The sequence below is a fragment of the Brienomyrus brachyistius genome, chromosome 19 (assembly GCF_023856365.1).
Source record: "Brienomyrus brachyistius isolate T26 chromosome 19, BBRACH_0.4, whole genome shotgun sequence".
NCBI classification, from domain to species: Eukaryota; Metazoa; Chordata; class Actinopteri; order Osteoglossiformes; family Mormyridae; genus Brienomyrus; species Brienomyrus brachyistius.
The window spans coordinates 18,694,067-18,714,068 of NC_064551.1; the positions used below are offsets into that span (position 1 = coordinate 18,694,067).

Here is a 20,002-nt window from a genome sequence, read left to right on the forward strand (position 1 = left end):
ATTCAGTAGCGATATATTTACGTATATTTTTCATTGTTTGCAACCAAAAGCCAGTCCAGCTCTGACTAAGTATTGATTACGTGTATTAGCATTATCTTTATTTATTTATTTATTATTTTTTTTTAAAAGCCCACCACTTCCCTCTACTGGCGACAAGTGGAAACAGTATTATCCAGCAGCCCTAACAAATCCTAAACCTTTCCACACAAATTCCATATGTACATATGCCTCACGCACACATCCAGTCAGGAGATCTGGAATACAGAGTAACTGCATGCCAAAAATTCATCCTGACACACCGCATACAAACTACTGAACAAAATGCATGGCCTTACCTACAACATGCCCCTCTACCAGGCCTAATCACACCAAACACAGAGCCTCACATGTTCCATAAAATCCACAAAAATACAACTTAATCACACCAAACTGAATATGACTTGATAATGAATCATTGACTCTATGTGCATTCGAGCAAAAACCTTGACATACTAAAACATATATTAAAAACAGAAGATAAATTGGGTAACGTAATGAGACACCATTTGTTAGTATTGTTTCTGTGTTAGCACTGCTTCTCTGTTAGCTTATTCTTTAGCTTATCTTGGCATGGCCACCTTGTTAATTAGCTGGGTAATATCTCCTTTTTATTAACATTGGCCTGAGCTACTCGCTTCTGGACAGCTTCCTGCTCCCACGCCTCCCTGATTTGGCCAGCACACTTGGACCTAGCTGCCCCTCTAAGTAGGCTGCCTGTTTCCGTTCCCTCATGACATGCCTGTTAGACCACAAAGCCTGGCCCCTTCGGGGATTCACCTGAAATACACACTCAGATACGGCCACTTTCCCAGACATGTGAAGGGGGCATGTTCCTACACACACACACACACACACATACACACACACACACACTCACATGATCTCTACAAAAGGTAGCTACTGGCTCTCTTCCACATACCCTCACAGACACATGCAGATTCAGGGTTTACCACAATGTGAGGACATTTCAGCCCCATAGTGTGGTAAATACAAACCCACATGTGCTCCTACACACGCATACAGATATTCAGCTGCTTCCTGTAAAGAGGGCTGCTCTTTATGTTTGTTTCAGCTTGTATGTTTTCACTGGCCGTCACCCCACAGACCTGGGCCATAGTGGCCACTGGTACCACGTCAGCTTAAAGCCCACTCACTGGCTCACACCGATCTGCACTGAAGCAAGAGAGGAGTGAGCTAAGAGACCCACGCTCCTCTGGGGGAGACGGCGGGAGACCCACGCTCCTCTGGGGGAGACGGCGGGAGACCCACGCACCTATGGGGGAGACGGCGGGAGACCTACGCTCCTTTAGGGTAGACGGCGGGAGACCCACGCTCCTTTAGGGTAGACAGCGGGAGACCCACGCTCCTCTGGGGGAGACGGCGGGAGACCCACGCACCTATGGGGGAGACGGCGGGAGACCCACGCTATCTGGGGGAGGTGCTGGGATACCCGTTCTTCATGGGAGGGATTTGGAGACCCATCATGCTTTGGGGGAGGTGATGAGAGACTTGCATCCCTTTGAAGGAGATACTCCTTTTTTTGCACAACCTAAAAGGATGAAGAAGCCACCCCCGGATCAGCCCGCAAACACAAACGACGTGCAATTTCAGAAAATCAATATGCTGAGAAAGTAAAACCCTGCTTGTGACTGGTAACCATGGCTACTCATACTGCCAGCTTCCCAACTATGAGCAAAAATGAATGAAAGGCAACTCTTCAGTGCTGCATACACCCTGCCTGTGTTCTCCTTGGCTGCCTCTTACTGCTCATTCGCATTCATGAAAGCAGGATTATGGGCCATTCCATCAGTGGCATTGAGGTGATGTGATGGATTACATTCAGCTCCAAAGAACTAGCATAAAATCTTATCAAGATTAGGCTTTATGGCTTGAAGATGACTGCAGTGAGTTGAAAATGTATCCTAGCTCTGTTACTTGGCATCCTTTGCAGATTATATGCGATTTGTGTGAGGTTAACTCCAGTGCATCGTCCGGTGCCGTATTCTCCCCGGTACCTATAAGCAGTCGACTCTCTTCATCTGTCTGTCTGCATGTCTGCCTGAGATGAGATTAACTGATGTAGGAACAAAGTCGAGCCCTCAGCCGGCAGATGTAATCAGGCTTTTCCTTGGGCTCAGATGGCCCAGATCTCATAAGAGACTCTCAGTATGTTACTCTACTGCACCCAGCTCACAAATGGCATGTTTATGCATGGAAAGAGGAAGACACAGGACAATGCAGAGTGCAGCATGGTTGTAGGAAATGCCACTGTATCAGGAATTAAAATGTGATACAGAACGAGGCTACAGCACATCAACAGAGAGCACAAAATACAGATTAAATGATATACTGTGCGGGAGACGGTTTTCAGGAAAAAAAAGAGATTAACAGAGCGTATGCACTGCAAAAAAAAAAAAAAAACTGGTGAGAATTGATCACGTGTGCAAGAGAATGGAACGGTGAATATGGAGCAAAGTGCAGAGTATTAGCTCAGTAAATGTAAACATATAGCTAAAAAGCAGAAATAAAATGTAGCAAAATGTGGAGCATGATACTGGTGACAGAGTAGATTTACAGCATTGGAGAAGGAGCTGCTTTTAAATCACGAGGCTTTGGATCAGAGTCGTCTACATCAGGAAGCAGCTGTAAGAAGTCAAGCACAGGCTGAGATAAGTCTGCAGTCATCCTATTGGTCTGCATGGTGGTATATTAGATGTATAGGGATTCACCTGAGTGAATACAGTGATAGCATACAGTGATAGCACTTCTATATATGCATTCTGTAAGGGCTGTGCAGGATCAGACAAGGAGGCACTGACTGACTGCAAACTTGCTCAGTTGCCTGAGAAAATATTGTCACCAATTAAATGACTAGACCAGGGGTGGCCAATCTTACCCGCAAATGGCCGATGTGTGTGCGGGTTTTTGGGGTAACCTTTAGGTCGGCTGTTCAAACCCGGGTGTGAGGACTCTTCAGCCAATCAGTCCTCTAATTAGTAATCTAATTATGGAGTTGCAGAGAAAACCCGCAAACACACCGGCCCTTTGCGGATAAGATCGGCCACTCCTGGACTAGCCCGTGTTAATGTGCCACTTTAGGAAGGTGTAGCATTGTGCTTCATCGTCATCAGAGATGATCCCAGTGATGGTGTCGTCACCTGCGGATTGGGGAATTTTAACGGTGGTGAGCTGTAACGTGAAGCCAGCAGGCAGAAGGTGACAAAGCACATACCTCTTGTCTAATCAAGAAACCCAGAGGTAGCTACAGTGCAGAACTGGAGTGCCCCCTGCAGGCAGTACCAGTTATTGCTTCCGTATGGTTTTAGGCCTTTGTCAGGTGAGTAAAATCCTTACTTGTTGACCTGCATAAGAAAGGGCAGCCAGGCCAGTTGTGGGCGCCGTGAAGCGCTCAGTGCTGTGGTCATTGTGGGTAGTCTGGTACAGACGAGCAGGGTTTCAGTGTGGGTGTCTCCTTAAGTACGTGAAGAATCACAGAAACATACGACATACTCGCTCCGAATCCACCCTTCCTGTGAGGTTAGCTGCAGTGTTATTTAAGGAAATCTGCAGGGTGTACATCTGTCAATAAATACCAGCAAGATATTAAACACAACAGCTTTCATTGTTTCCTGTGCAATGGATCACCTCCAAACAGCTGAACCCAGACAGACAAGGAACAGGCTGTGTAGTTAAGGATACAGACTGTAGTGCCCCCTACTGGAAATTATAGATATAACTGAAAATTTCAACTAACAAGAAGTATATCACAAGAACTGAGACGTTTACTGGCAACCTCAGGTTAAGATAAACCAAAAACTGGAGGATAGATCAAGATTTTACACAGAGCTTAAACACAGACCAAATTAGAGGTAGTTTGTATTTTAAGAGACCATCACTAAACTAAAACCTGACGAACACAAATGGCATTTTAACACAAAATTAAGTTTTGTCTTTCTGGAGCACTTGTCTTCCTGTGTCATTGATCACCTCAGAAAAAAATAGGAGAAGAGATACGTCTGCAGGTTGGAAAAAGTTTCTGAGTAGATGAACTCATGCTCGAGCGAAAAATCATATCTTCCAGCTATAATGCTTTAACCCTCCGTAAAATTACTGAATTAACAAGCCGCCAGCACAGCGGTCCGGTTAACCACAAATTATATATATGGCCTGAAAACAAAACAAACAAAGCAAGAACAATGAGCAAATTGTTCTGAATCAGTCACACCGAACATTTAAACGCCCCCCCCCCCTCCCCGGGGGCTGCGTGCTCAGCCCTCTGTGCTCCACTGCCGACCTACGACTGCTTTGCCGTCCGCAGATCTAACCACTTCAAATTCGCGGATGACACAGCGGCGTTCGGTCCGTTCAGCAGAAGTGAGGAATCTTCTTGCAGAGACGAGGTGGAGCAGCTGGCCCTGGACGTGGAAGAAACTCAGGAGATGATCGTAGATTTCATGAAAGTCCACCCCAAACACACCCCACTGCACATCAATTCCTCCACTGTGGAGGTCGTCAAGGGCAGCAGGCTCCTCGGAATGCACATTGCAGGTGACCTCACGCGGACCCCCAATGCCGCCTCCCTGACGAGGAAAGCACAGTGGAGGCTGCAAAGCCTGAGAATGCAGTGCCCTACAGAGAGAAGCGAGGACAGCTGAGAACATCGCTGGCACCCCTCTACCATCCATCCAATAAATCTTCAATATGCAGTGCCTCTGCAAGGTCATTAGGATACCCAAAGATCCCTTTCACCCCCCACCCCATCTGGAAGGAGACTCTGGAGCATGCAGACCAGCTCCACTAGATTCCTCAACAGCTTCTTTCCTCAGGCCTTCAGACTCCTCTCCTGTCTCAGCAGGAATCTTACTGAAAAACTTAATTCACAATTGTTCACCATCCACTCCAGTCACCGTATGCATGTTTCACATAATAAAAGGAAGAATCGCAGCACACTGTTCCTCAAACACCTTTAAGAAAAAAGTTTATATTACCTGTGTAAAAATATTTTCTGCTTTTTAAAGCCTCAAAGAAATGCTCTCACTGTATATTTATACACTGTATATCCCACTGTATACTGCCTGAATATTTTGAAATGACCAAGTTTGACTTGAAAAAGGAGACACAAACTATTCAGATAATTATTATTTATTATAATTTCTAAACATACCGATTATAAAAGACAATCAAGTACACAATTGTTATAATACCAAATCATTCAGGTATTATTAGTACAAATGATTAAAATAACACGTGTTTAATTTAAATATAAATGTTTGATTACCTCTCAAGACTGAATATACCCCCGGCTTAGGTTTGCTAAACCAGATTCCATCCAAAGGCACAAATGAACTTTTAAATACAAAAGCAAAAAAAAACAAAAACTCCACTTGAATTTTAGGTCTGAGGCTGGAAAGTGAAAAAAAAGGTCCCATCCTTAGGATGGTCTGTGAACCCAAAGGACTACTGACCTCTGGGGGGAGGGGGGTTGGGGGGTAAAGGGCCCCTAGTAGAGAGACCCGCTGCCTGGTCTGGGCATCCCCCCCCCAGCTCCAAGGCAGGAGGCGCCCTCTTCCTGAGTATCCTGGAGTCCTTCCGCCGCTGCTGCCTCGTTCAGGTGGGCGACACCCCCTGAAGGTCCGCGCCGTGTGAGGAGCTCTCGAGAGCCCCGTACGACCTCTGGACTGGGTCGCTTGGGAGGGGCTCAGAGGGCAGGGAGTCCTGGAGCACTTTGGGAAGGTAGACCTGCGAATGTAGGAGCATCACTGAGAATGTGCCAGTGAGGCGGGGGTCAGACCATGTGACCGTGTAAAGCAGGGCTGTCCTAGATAAGCTCCTTTAGGCCGGCCTAACCGACCCCCCAGCTGTAACCCAGCACCCCCACACTGACCGAATCTGTCGGGATGACTGGGGCCTCGTCTCCAGGATCATCACCAGGTTCCTTTATCTGCCAAAACCCAAAAGTACGAGCAATGTGGTTTTCGGTTAGATTAGATTAGATTCAATTCAGCTTTACCATCGCTGCACACAGTACAAGTAGCATTTGAGCAATACGGCAGATGTGCACTAGGGGGCGATTCAGAGGGGAGATTCTCACCTTGTAGCTATGCGGGCTCAGGTACTTGAAGTGTCCAAAGCAGGTATATCCAATGCATATGACGATGGTGACAATGAGGATGGCGAAGGTGAAGAGTGACGTGTAGGCCATGAAACCTGGGCAGAGACGCAGCACGGGTCAGTGTATGGGGTGGCGGCGGGTGGGAGAGGCTGTGGGTGGGAGTGGCGGCGGCGGGTGGGAGTGGCGGCGGCAAGCGGGAGAGTGGCGGCGGCGGGTGGGAGTGGCGGCGGCGGGAGGGAGTGGCGGCGGCAAGCGGGTGGGAGTGGCGGCGGCAAGCGGGTGGGAGTGGCGGCGGCGGCGGGAGAGAGTGGCGGCGGCGGGTGGGAGTGGCGGCGGCGGGTGGGAGTGGCGGCGGCGGGAGGGAGTGGCGGCGGCGGGAGGGAGTGGCGGGAGGGAGTGGCGGCGGCGGGAGGGAGTGGCGGCGGCAAGCGGGTGGGAGTGGCGGCGGCGGGAGGGAGTGGCGGCGGCGGGAGGGAGTGGCGGCGGCGGGAGGGAGTGGCGGCGGCGGGAGGGAGTGGCGGCGGCAAGCGGGTGGGAGTGGCGGCGGCGGGAGGGAGTGGCGGGAGGGAGTGGCGGCGGCGGGAGGGAGTGGCGGCGGCAAGCGGGTGGGAGTGGCGGCGGCGGGAGGGAGTGGCGGCGGCGGGAGGGAGTGGCGGCGGCGGGAGGGAGTGGCGGCGGCGGGAGGGAGTGGCGGCGGCGGGAGGGAGTGGCGGCGGCGGGTGGGAGTGGCGGCGGCGGGAGGGAGTGGCGGCGGCGGGAGGGAGTGGCGGCGGCGGGAGGGAGTGGCGGCGGCGGGTGGGAGTGGCGGCGGCGGGAGGGAGTGGCGGCGGCGGAAGGGAGTGGCTCACCAGCTCTGATGACGGAAAAGAAGTAGAGCCAGAGCAGGCAGATGATGGGCGCGGCCAGGGCCTGGTTGACGGCAGCCATGTGCACCCGACGGTCCAGACAGGCAGGCAGATAGGCAAAGTACAGATTGTGTTTGTCCACCAGGTACTTCAGAAACATGTACAGAAGGCCTGGGGGGGGGGGGATGGGGAGGTCCACATCTGAGTGAGCTGGATGGTATCAAAAAATGAGAAGGTAGTGGGCAGTGAGGTGACTTACCGAAAGGCACGATGAGCGGGCATGTGATGCTGTAGGCCATGATGACCGTGAAGATACACAGCATCCAGCCATACATGGCTCCGTACTCAAACTCGTAAGCCTGGTTCTGTGGGCGGGTATGATGGGGAGGAATGAGACCAGCACCAGCACAGCGGCAGCCCCAGACTGCGCGGGGTAGAGGCTCACCTGTTTGATGTACCTCCTCTCTGCCGCGGAGTGAGCCAGCGCCATACGCACCGTGTAGAGCACCAGCCCCGGGAGGCGGAGCAGCTCCATGCCAGAGCCAATGAGCGCCGCAGCAATCACGTAATTTACGAAGAAAGCTCCCTGATTGGGCAGGAAGACACACCTGTGTGCACAGAGCTAGAGGTCACACAGGCACAGACCCAGAGAAACGGGCAGAAAGACGGGCGCGATGGACGACTCACTCAAATCGAAGCTTCCCTTGTGAAAAAAACTGGTTGTCGAAAAGCCACTCGAAGAAGACATCTAAGCTGTAAGAGAGGAGGAACTGTAAGAGAGGAGGAACTGTAAGAGGAGAAACTATAAGAGAGGAGGAACTAAGAGAGGAGGAACTGTAAGAGGAGAAACTAAGAGAGGAGGAACATTAAGAGGAGAAACTAAGAGCAAAACTGGGATTAGAAAACGTAACTGACAATGATATAAAAACAAGGACTAAAAACAGAGCTTTTATTTACTTTATACTTTTATCCAAAGTGAGAAACAGAAACAAGGTCAGCAAGTCCTTGGAACATTTGGGGCTCAGGAGCACAATGGCGACCCCACCCTGCTGACCCAGGCATCTGCCCATCTGATCACAGGAACAGCATCCCAACCTTCAAGCATCAGCGGATGTGCAGCCTTTACAGCGAAACTCTGAGAAGGATTCGTTTGGCCACCAACTCCAATCTCAGCAGCTTCAGGCTGGGTAATGAGGTTCAACTAGGGGTGTGTGGCCCTTGGGCGCAGCTGGTCCGTCGCCGCGGATTACCTGGTCAGGCCCAGCGACGGCAGGATCAGGACCATGAAGAGCAGGAACATGTACAGCTTGTGCATCATGCTCATGTTCTCACCGGACCTGTGGGAGGAAACACCAGAACCTTCCGGAGCTAAAGGAACCCCGCAAACTGTGATGTATCTACAAGGACTTAGGGAACATGGCCTTTACTCTGAAACGGCTGCTTCATGGAAACTAGCCCTGTGTTTCTAGAATGTGTTTATAGCCCAAATGTAGGTGCCTTTTAGATGGCTTGAGGCGTGTATGAGAACAAAATCAAAGCTTCTCCAAACACAGATGGAGAGCGAGACATTAATTACTGTTGCATATTTATGGAAATGCTGTACATTTGCTTCTTGGCAGTGGGGCAGCGTGTCAGTCACAGCTCGGACTTATGGATCAGCACCCCCAGGCGGCCCGGTTACCTAGTCCAGTGGGCCTCTCCCAGGGTGGAGTAGTACACCAGCGTGGGAAGGAGAGCAGAGAAGCACCAGAGCAGCAGGGTGGGAAGGAACTGGCTGATGATGGCGTTCTGCATGGGAAGAGCAGTGCAGTGCATACATCAGCAATGCCTGGGGCCCGGGGGACGACTGGGGGAACCACAGACAGAGGGCAGAAAGCAGGGGCCACAGGGAAGGGGCTACAGAGAGGGGGGCTACAGGGAAGGGGGTTGCTGGGACGGCAGTGTGCTCACATTGAGATAGTAGATAGGTCTTGTAACGTTGAACTTATCTATGGTGGTGATGATGATGGACGGGGTAGTGAGGAAGAAGAGCAGTATGAAGAGGAAAAAGTTTAAAAAGAGACAGCGGAGCCACCAGCGTGCGCCAACCACAGACAGGTTCTCCCTGGGGGGGGGAACGAGGGAGAAGCATGATCACCATCACCTTCATCATCATCATCATCATCATCATATTCATCTATAATCAGTTAGATAGTTAACAGTATAAATCAATGTTACCGAGCTCAGAGATTTATGAAAGCTTTTACTGGGAGGTCTGATGGAAATAACTCACATTATTTAAAGTAGATAGTGTTGGTGGGCTGGGGGGGTTGAAGAACATTTTAAGAGGTCTAAAGCCCCCCTAAAACAGCCCTACTGACACGGCTCTGACCCACATTACTTAGTAATTATGGCTTGGCGTGGGACCCGCTGGTCACACTGACCAGTAGATGTTGCTGGGCCGAGGGGCGTAGCTCAATCTCCAACTGGTCACTCTCAACGCCGCACTGTCAGAAGAGGGCTGGGGCTGCCGGCCACATCCGCAGCGTGACGCCCTGCCGGCAGCTCCGTCACCTACGCAGTCCAGTGCGTTAAAATCCCTCAGGATGCTGGGAAACCAAAGGAGGTTGATCCAAGGTCAGCGGGACGTGGGAAACTTCACGTGGCACCTAGATGCGGCAGCCCCTCTCTCACTCACTAGGTAGCCATGCTCTCGGTCTCCAGAGTGACGAAGGCCATGCCTAGGGGGCGCTGTGGGACTTCTTCCCGCAGATGTTCCTCAGCCTGTTTCATGCTGGACTCCTGGGAGCTGTAGTAGTCAATGGCGTCCACCTTCGAGGGTCAGAGGTCACAGTAGTATGGGAGCGCAGAAAGCTCAGACGCATCATACACATTATACAGCAATGCAAGGAGCCGCGCTGGGAAAAACACGCATTTAATATGCGGCTTCAGCGGAGAGCTGTGTGCTCACGGCTTTGGGGCGTTTGCCACTCACCACCTCACAGCAGCAGCAGCAGCACAGGTATCCACAGGGGTGGGGGCTGATGGACTCCCGTCTGCCCTCCCTCTCCAGAACCTTCTGGTAATACTGCAGGTTTCTCTGCAAACGCTCCCTGCCGGCACACAGGGGGCGCTAAAGTCACGTCCATGCAGGGAACTCGCAGACTGAGCCGCACGAAGCATTAATTACAGAAGCAAACTGCAAACGCTGACATTTTACAGCCAGGAAACATGCATGTCACACTGGTTCCAAGGACTGGTTACACTGCGGCCGGCGTGTGTGGCTCAGCGGGTGGTTGGCAGAATAGTTACATCACCGTTGGTCCCCCCCCCCAAAAAAGTGGTTCAGGGGCATTGGACAAATGGCCGAACGCGTGTTCTGACCACAGGCTTCACTCTCACCTGTATGTGTGTCTATCTTAAAAAGAGCAACACAGGATATGCGAAAACTAAAGAATTCCAATGCACCTGTACTAATACTTGTGCAAATAGCAAATAAAACACAACTTCATTAAACTCTCAGAGCATTAAGCGCATTTTCTGTACAGGGAACGCAAACCCTCCATCTGTAGTGTGTCATTAATGGCTGAAGGAGGAGGAGTTCACATTTCCCCATGTTTTCTAATGGCGGACTGTGCAAACCCAGTGCAGTGGGGGGCAGGTGACCTGACTAGGTACTGCCTTCTGGTCCCCCCCAACCACCACCCCCCTCCCCCATTCATGGTTCAACCTGGGTCAGCACGTGGAGTTTTGACAGATTCTGCACTTGTCCTAGAGTTTACTGGGAAAATTCAGCTCTCTCCGGCTTACTGGCAGACAGGGCCGGGCCCAAACACGAACTTACGCAACAACAGATTCATTCAGAGGAAGGAAAATCCCAGGATCTTCAGCTCATATTCACAGCCCAGACAATGGAAACTGTGTGACCATGTGGCTCCTTCCCAGCAAGCGATTTGCGCTTCTTTGTTGACGCCGTTCCCCTCCAAATCCCGAGAGACGCCACCTTCGTCTTCACAGCCAAGTCGACACAGCTGCCCTTTCACGCCCAGAACAGGAAGTACGGAAAAGCAGCTGTGGAGGCCAAGGCCTTGCCTACCTCTCCCTGGCGTGGGCGATGAGCTTGGCTGCGTCGTAGCACAGGTTCACCTGCAGCACTCGGCAGGTGGGATACGCCTCACTGGAAGAGGCGGGGCGAAGGGCAGAGTGACTTGATTCCACCAGAACTGGAGCCTCAGCGATGAGGAGGAACAGCAGGTGTTCAGACAAGCTCACTTACCTAAAGTGTGTTTTGATTTGGTCCGCACTGGCTTCTCTGGGCAGGGAACAGACTAGAAGAGTCGTTTTGGCCTGGACATCATGGTAAGACAGTATGATCATCGATTACCAGCCAATTTTTATGATTACTGTGTGTTTGGTAAGGTTCTTCCCGGTGGGTATGTAGCACATGATCACTGTCTGTTTCGTAAGTTTACAATCAATTATTATTATACACTGGTATGACTAAGATAAGCTACATTTTCGAATATAACTTTAGAACATAATTTAATTTTATTGGACTTAATGCGTTCAAATAGCATTTTCATCTGACCAGTAGGGGGTGTCCGGTAGAACTGGTGATGGAACCAGGAGTGTAGCACATAATCACATGATGACCGTGTGATGATCGTGTGGTGACCGTATGATGACCGTGTGGTAACCGTGTGATGACCGTGTGGTGACCATGTGTAGCACATGATGGCAAAGTGTCTAGCAATGGTTAGGCTTAGCGAGCCACTCACAGTCTTCTTATGAAAGTCCTTCATCTGGGACGTGTGGTGCCGCAACACCACAACAGTAACGATGAGGTACAGCACAGCGAACATGGTGTGCAGCCAGAGGAGGTCGTTACTGCAACACAACATGCGTTTTTCACAATCAACACGCCAGCCGCCTGACATGACGAGCAGCCTCAACACAGCGTGACCATAAGGATGTGGGAAAACCCGGCTGTGGTATATTGCAGACCAAAGCACAGCCCACGCCCCCTATCTGATAAGAGGGACCACGATTCTGCTGAAACCTCACGGTACGGATTATATAGGAAGTGAAATGGTGTCATGTGAGGATCCTTCGTAAGAACATCCACAAATGTCAACTGCAGAAAGCAGAAATTTCAGCAGAGCGCAAAGCGGCCCGCCGTCAGCCGAGGACGCACACTTACTCCTTTTGCAGATTACCGATGGTTGTTCTCCCAAAGTTTTTGGGGTCGTCTCCTGTAACGCATGAAGCATTTTTAAACCCCCTGCAATCCACACACAGGTACAGCCTAGTCTGAGGCCTATCAATTCCTGCTTCCTTTCCTAGACCATGACACTTACAGTTACAACCACAATGATAAACTGACAGGGTCGGTTCAAAATCACACACTTACACAGCAGGTATCGAATTTTATCAGAAGATTATTGCTCGTCTGTGAATGCAGTATGTATGCAAAAATTAAAAACAGTACAAAAAAATTACCAATGAAAAAATACATATTTAACTCAAATTATGTAACTGGGTATTGTTTTCTACTTAAATTTCCTGCGCTATCGTGACAAGATTTTCTTAGCAAACAACATTCTTTGCTGCTCCAGTGGCCTTCTGGGAAGTATAGCATCCAGTGTGTAACCCAGGTACCAGTTCGCCTACTATATCATTCATACTGAGGATTTGGACATACTATATTTCAGCTTATACATAGCAAACAAGTATCACTCTGTCCCATTCCTAAGTGAGGGAGTGAGAGCGAGTGTGTTCCATTCCAGAGTAAGGATGTGAGAGTGAGTATGTCCATGAGTGTGTCCCATTCCAAGGTGAGGGTCTGGTTACCCCACTTACCCATGAGGTTCCCAGACATGTTGAGAGGTAGGACGACACCTACAGACCCCACACAGATGATAACCAGCAGGACAATCAGGTGGCGCTGGAAGGACAGGTAATGCACTGCATCGATGCCACATCTTTCCTCGATCATCTCCTTGCTGCTCGGGAGGGAATCATGGGAGCCATGAGAATTCCATCCATCCATCCAGTTTCCAAGCCGCTTATCCTACTGGGTCGCGGGGGGTCCAGAGCCTATCCCAGAAGCAATGGGCTCGAGGCAGGGAACAACCCAGGATGGGGGGCCAGCCCATCGCAGGGCACACTCACACACCAGTCACCACGAGAATTCACATCTGCAATATACCGATTAAACTTGACCTCAGGACTGACGTAAGACTGCAGGGAACAAGGAGAACAGTAACAGCATGTAGTAAGACCTTCAGAAACACTAAGCGCACAATATACACTCAGCAAAGACAGGCGCGCGCAGAGTGTATGAGCAGGGCTGTTCCAAGATCAGTGATCCAGCTGCCAGACGGTACACCGGGGACACGTGCTACTTACTCCATCCGAAGGACAAACGGCAACCAGCTGCAGAAGCCCTTTGAAAGTGAGATAACAGCAGATAACATCAACAGAAACACACTGACTGTGAGAGTGAGGATGCGGTGAGGATGCAGGGCAACACGTCCTCACCATGTCATACTCCTCTATGGTGGACATGTTGGATGAGGTGCGGCTGTAGAGGTGTGTCTTGCCACGTAGCCTGAGGGGACAGTGGGGACATTGTATCTTGGAGTCAAGTGTAAGCAGACTCTGCGCTATTTGTGTTGGGATCAGGGGAATCTACAAGGGCGGGGCCACAGTGGGACTGGCCCCAGCTGAAAGGTGATTGGCCCCAAAGTGCTCCCTCCCCTGTCACTCATCGAGTCAAAACATATCATTGGGTAATGATTAGGTTGGCCCCATTCTATAAATTATGGCTCTTCTTATGCCCCCCACCTGGTCGGGACGTGACACCCACCCTTTGCTCTCGGACACCAGTGCAAGCCTCCCATAATCCCAAACTTTCTTCCTGATGAAGGAGAAGATAAGCAGCAGCACCTGGATGGAGTAGAACACACCGTCTTATTGACCTGACTTCTGCCGGGCTTCTTGACATACAATCCGTGAGACGTGAGCCCCACGTCCCCTCAGAGTCACCCCACGCACCAGGAAAGCAACGAAGTCCAGCAGGAGTACAACGGGAATGCCACCGAAGATAGCATCTTGCAGGACGGTGCTCTCATCCGTGGCGCGGGAGCAGCTGCTGTCGTTCTGGCTGCTGCTGCCGTTATTCGCCGGCGACCACAGCAAGGCCATGTGCGGACCTGCAGAAACATCACCCGTCATCAACTCATGGCAGGGCTTGGCATGAAAAACCAGAGACTCATGCTTAAGCAGTAAGCGTCCTGGGGGAAAATACAGATCTTGAACTATCTGGGCTAACTTGTATGGCTTCAAACTTGACAAAGAGATCATTCATAATTAGTTACCGCACCACAAAAAAATTACTTACAAAGTGAAAGTGGCTGTTATGAAATTGCACTGTAGTAAAGCGTAATCATCTGTACACAATAAGCTCTTTTCAGTGGTTCGGTTTTTCCTTTCGCTGATCTCACACATGCTGGTAAAAGCGTAGTATGAAGGCAAACGGAGGCCAGTGTGTCAGCGTTTCATGAACTCTGGCGGCACCGGCAGCGGTTTTCGTGGCTCGTACCCGATGCACGTCCCCGATGGTCTCGGAGTCACACGACCGGGAGAGTGACGCGACCCACGGGGACGGGAACCAGCTGTCACCAGCCTGCGTACACCACTTTCCCGAGATCGGAGTTATAACCCCTTAAAACACTTCGTGCAAAACCTCAAACTTAAATCGTTAAATCTTTAAAAAAATTTAACTTTAAACCGTAAACATATGACCACATGTTCGCCCTGAGTTATGAAAAATAGCAGCCTGAGATTGCCCGCCAAATCCCAAAGCAAACTAAATTAACCGGGTACAATGATACTAACGAAACATACCACGGAGTATCTCCAAACTTCTCTCCGATACCGGAGGCTCGAACCCGAGGATCTCCGAAACTTCGCAAAGTTTCCAGCTTTACATCCGCACATGCGCAGCTGCAGCACAAGGTAAGTACCGGTAGCGCCCAGCGGAGGTCGCTGTTCAATCCGTGGGCTCAATGCCGATGAAAAAAAAATCACATTTATTATGCATTAAGACAGGTCCATGGAGAATGGACGCGTTCAGAGGTTATTACTGGCACCCTCATGGTGCAGACTGGACCAAAATACTAAAATACACCTTTTGCTCTCTAATCGAGAAACCATGGGGAGCCGGATCATTGCTGCCAGCCTGTTTCTCACTCGGCAAAGACTCCATTCATTCACTTAACGATTTATTCAGTTAAACTATCAATTTCCTGTAACTACTTATCCAGAACAGTGTACCGGGCCGAACTCTTAATACGAATTATTAAATAAAACAATTTATATACTGTTTTTAGCTGTTTGTTGGAGGAGCTCAAATTACCAAATACTTTTGCAAAATTACGTATATTGTTAGCTGAAATACATATTCAAGTCCAGAACTGCTGTACGATGAAATGTTTGACGTATGATGAAACACCCCCACCCCACACACACACACACACACACACACACACACCCTTCAGTTCAGGCAGTCTCATAAGGATTATATATCACAGTGGCTTGTCAATTCCTGGGAATCTGCACCCTTGTAAGAAAGAGGTCAGGTCTCACCTGAGCAGCTCACTGATACTGGGACTCTGACCAGGAATAGCAGTCTGTAGATGGATAACCCCCCCCCCCAGATTTCAGTCACATTCCGGTGTGTTCTGTGTGCCGATACCAGACTCACATTTTAACCACGTTCATATCCTGCGAATGACCAGCGGTCACCCCGGTGGCCGACAACCCGGTAGTGTGTGTGTTACATATGTATCAGGCATCCAGCAAGACACCAAACACAGGGCCAGGGTTGTTCATCTGGGGCCCTTCGCCCCCCCCCCCCACAGAGATCTTTCAAAAACTAAATAAATAGCTAGCAAGCCGAGTCAGAAAATCATGGCTAGCTGGTTAGCAGAACATGCTGCTTCAGCGTATGCTAAGTAAGGAATCTGTTATTTAATATTTAGCGTACTTACTAAATAATAACCTCGGGGCCTCTGGCACATAAATGACGTGAGCGGCTGTACACACCACCGCTGACCAGATGTCATAATCGATCCTATTAAGGAAACCATCATTTCACAGAGGGCTGGCATGGTGGTGCAGTGGTTAGCACTGTTGCCTCGCACCTCTGGGATCCGGGTTTAAGTGTCCTCCTGGTTTTTGGAAAATGGATGGATGGATCATTTCACAGAGTGGGGTTTGACACTCGAGGTACGCAGTAGGTCGTCAAAGCAGAAGTGTGTCCTCCGGAGAAAGCAGGGGGAGGGTGTGGTTTCGAGCTCAGCGTCAGGACAGCTTCCGTACTGGGTGTGAAGTGTCCTCGGCTGCCTCAGGAAACGCTCTGTCTCCTCATTCAGAGCACGACGACATACAGAGCAGCTGAGCTGTTTGCCTAGTGACCGGGTTTCAGGGCGGGGATACCCAACCCATCAACTGTGTTGCCACGTGGATCGCGAAGTGATTAATGGATAATGCATTATTGCATCAGTGGCCAACTGGTCGATCACAAACAGCAAAATATACTGTCGCAATTCAGTAGATCTGTAGACATGGCTTCTGTTGTAGAAAATGTTGGTCGCCCCTGTTCTATAAAGTCAAAATGTCTAACTAAATAAAAAGCATTGAATGGGATACCACTGAATAAATATGATGTTTATTTATGCAAAATCAGTTATGGGAGACGTGCCAGAGAAGCAATCCTTCACTGTGGACAAAGCTCCCCCTATCTTCAAGCAATGGAATGACAGCTCAGAAGATTACTATTGTGCTGCCTGGCTGAAGGGTGAATCCCCCACTATGATGTCACTGAGGCAGCAGCTTCTCACCTTGTTTTGCAGAAGCAAAAGCAAACAGGGACAAGCCTGCTGTTCTTACTTAAATATTTACTTCCTTAAATGGATGGAAGCTGAGTCTCTGCAGGCAGGGGGAAGCAGTATGGGGCTCAGCAGCTTAGCCCTCTGGGTCTTTGTGATTGGAAGGTTGCTGGTTCAAATCCCAGGGTCTGCAGAATAGTTTCACTGTTCGGCTTAGGCAATTTTTCAGGGGTGCAATCCCTGCTGCTCAGAAGAAAATGTTATTTGAAGATATTAATGCTTTGTGTGAGTTATATCAACATATAATGATACATTATTTAAAATGTATTTACTATTTTTTCCACAAATATATTTATATGGATGAATGGCTGGTTGGACTCTCTAACCTTGCGCTCCCTGGCAGAAAGTCTAGAGTTGCCTGTGCCGTTGGGGCCTTCAGGAAGGCCTTTAATACCACATTGCTTCAGGGACTAGCTGAGCCTGCTTCGCTTTGGACGAGAATTTCTGCTAAATGCTATGCTGAGGCCAGCCAGGCGGGGTCCGGTCTGTGTCCCAGGCCACACCCTCCGCAGGTTAATGCCCACTGGCACCCCTAACCCTAACCCTAACCCCTCTCCCTTCCAAATACCCCTTAGCTTCTTTAGCTATTGATTTATTTATGGTGATTCTGCCCTTTCTGTGGGTGTGCTGTGTTGCTCAGTGGGTTGCGGTGCCTCTACCTGCTTTCACCATTGAGCAAGGCCCTTAACTCCCAGTCGCACCAAAGACCGTCTGAATCTGCTTTCTCAATTGTAAGTCCCATTGAGTGTTATGAGGGCGTTTCTGCTTTTGTTTAAACAGTATGCTTATCTGGTCTTAAACAGCATTAAGAGAACATATGTCCGCAATGGTTCAGTCTAATCCCATATTAATATTTTAATTAAAGCCTGGCATTGTGGTAGCGTGAAAAATCGTACAGCTTTAATTTAAACCCTCTGCTCTGCCAATCTTTGTGTTTCCATGGAGAACGTGCCCTCACTTAACACTGTGTAACAGAACACACTAAGATGGGCTTCTTGACATCGCATTTGCGCTCTAGCACAAATTATCAACACTGCCTTGTGTTTAGGGCCAAACCAGCTCTGTGCAGTAAGGCTGTCAGAGTACGGCAGCCTGTTTGCAGGTGTGAGTCTGTCACTGTGTGTGAATATGACTGTCTCTGTGTCCCGGTAACTGAGCACAAGCGTGTTACATGTCTATGTGTCTCTGTGTCCCAGTAACTGAGCATGAGCGTGTTACATGTCTATGTGTCTCTGTGTCCCGGTAACTGAGCATGAGCGTGTTACATGTCTATGTGTCTCTGTGTCCCTGTAACTGAGCACAAGCGTGTTACATGTCTATGTGTCTCTGTGTCCCGGTAACTGAGCACAAGCGTGTTACATGTCTATGTGTCTCTGTGTCCCTGTAACTGAGCACAAGTGTGTTACATGTCTATGTGTCTCTGTGTCCCTGTTGGTATGTGTGTGTGAGTGTGTGTGTGTGTCTGTGTGAGTGTGTGTAGACATACCTCCCATTAGAGGCCGCGCCGGCAGCCCCACTCCCCGCTCCTTGCTCCCTGCTCCCCGCTCTCTGCTCATTCACACCAATCACGCGCCTCCTCGCCGGCCGCTGATTACCGCCGCCTCTTCTCGCTTCCTCAGCTGTCACTCCGGCTGCTGTGTGATTGAAAACAATCAGGCCTCTGATGACACAATTACCGTGACCCTTTAACGAGGCGGCTGTACCATAATCAGCAGGTTGATTAGGATGGTTTGTGGCTCCTTCAGTTTGCAGAGAAGGTTAATTTGAGCTTCAGACAGACGCGTGATGGGCGCCGGCTCGGGCGCCGCCGCGCGTGGAACGTGAGCTCGCCGATGTTGCTCAGATATAGGCTGCCCGTCAATCACTGGCGCTTCGCTTTTCGCAGGCAGGAGCTGAGAGAATCTTTCTTCTTCTACCTTTTTCAGGGAAGGGGGGGGGGTTGGGGGCTGGTGGAGTTATTCTCTTCCCAAAGGAAGGTTTGCATGTAACATGACCTTCACAGTCAGCTCTGCATTGTTTTCCGCCTTTTCCTGCATTTTGAGGACAGGATGACATTCGGATCCAGTTCCATAATGACAGTAGTGTAGTGTGAGTGTTACTTGACGAGACCTTGTGGGTGTAACCGGCAGAGGATCGACGTCTCTGACGTCTCTGCTGTTCTGTCAGCATTAACGCTAGTGCTGTTATCTCCTGTGTGCACCTGATGCTTTTCCTGTGTCTGTGAGGCCGTCCAACTCAGAAACACTCTCTGTTTGTCAGTGCCGATACCAGGATGTCATCCTGCAGGGGCACCAGGGTCCCCCTGGTGTGGCCAGGTGACGATTGGTGGGGAGGGGGGTGACAGCATGTCTGTGATCATTTCCCCAACTTTCATCCCCCCCTTGCAGCCCCAACCCCAGCCTCCCTCCACTCCCCAACCAGGCTAAATGGTTAAAAGATGAAAGGATGTTTGCGTAGTACAGTTTTCAGTGAATTCCAAGCTGGTTCTAAGATAAAACATTGGGGTCACTTATCCAGGTGTTATGGAGAGATGCAGCTGCTCAAAAGTACCCATCCGACCAGCGGGAAGAAGTCACACTGGGCCAGGCTGTGACCAGACTCCTCCCACTGTGCCCAGTGCCATAGAGAGGATGGAGATCTGCACAGCCTCAGAAGCAGCAGCAATGCGTGTGATTAGATACAATCGAGCGTATATCCTTTCCAAAGAAACCATTAATGCAGATTCATCTGAGACATGCCTCTAATTGGAAAACAAGGATCTAAAGATATCAGCTTTTCACTTACATAAAGTGTATAATTCAAAAGCAAACAGACAAGGGTCTGACCTTATTCTTCGCCTCACGCCCCCATTCACATGTGTTCTGCAGTTTGTGTTTTAGACGTGTCTTATATCTATAACTGTATGTGGAATCATTTCTTATTTCAAATCCTGCATTTGTTATCAGCTGTTAGAGACACACGCATAAACATCAACAGAAGGAAACTTGCTGCATGTTGCCATTGGTGATGTATGCGATGTCTGATGCATGTATGCTTGGCTGTGTGAGCCTGTACACGAAGTTCATTGGTATTCA

At 49.7% G+C, this 20,002-nt stretch overlaps 1 protein-coding gene across 2 annotated transcripts; it reads right to left on the reverse strand.

Annotated features, from left to right (window-relative positions):
- Positions 1–5,165: 5,165 nt before the first annotated feature.
- tmem63a (transmembrane protein 63A) lies at positions 5,166–14,997 on the reverse strand. Of its 2 annotated transcripts, XM_048985947.1 has the most exons (24): positions 14,884–14,983; positions 14,579–14,674; positions 14,032–14,189; positions 13,844–13,923; positions 13,516–13,585; positions 13,384–13,421; positions 12,835–12,977; positions 12,176–12,227; positions 11,754–11,862; positions 11,252–11,322; positions 11,072–11,152; positions 9,971–10,088; positions 9,674–9,807; positions 9,420–9,584; positions 8,947–9,100; positions 8,678–8,784; positions 8,247–8,333; positions 7,684–7,749; positions 7,442–7,604; positions 7,256–7,361; positions 7,000–7,167; positions 6,131–6,246; positions 5,924–5,980; positions 5,166–5,778 (listed from the first exon to the last, which is right to left on the reverse strand). In XM_048985947.1, exons 3-24 carry the CDS (start codon positions 14,179–14,181, stop codon positions 5,647–5,649), a joined length of 2,367 nt encoding a protein of 788 aa, XP_048841904.1. In that variant the 5' UTR covers positions 14,182–14,189; positions 14,579–14,674; positions 14,884–14,983; the 3' UTR covers positions 5,166–5,646. The 2 variants fall into 2 exon arrangements, with proteins under 2 accessions (XP_048841904.1, XP_048841905.1); XM_048985948.1 differs by lacking the exon at positions 14,579–14,674 and having other exon boundaries at positions 14,884–14,997.
- Between the last annotated feature and the right edge of the window lie 5,005 nt (positions 14,998–20,002).

Bases quoted from the DNA above. Each gene is read 5' to 3' on its own strand.
- tmem63a (XM_048985948.1), bottom strand. From the start codon at position 14,181: ATGGCCTTGCTGTGGTCGCCGGCGAATAACGGCAGCAGCAGCCAGAAC. The intron at 8,785-8,946 runs GTGAGCACACTG...CTTCCCATGCAG, and splicing joins GACCTATCTACTATCTCAAT to AACGCCATCATCAGCCAGTT. The intron at 7,168-7,255 runs GTAAGTCACCTC...CCCCCCCCCCAG, and splicing joins CCCGCTCATCGTGCCTTTCG to GCCTTCTGTACATGTTTCTG.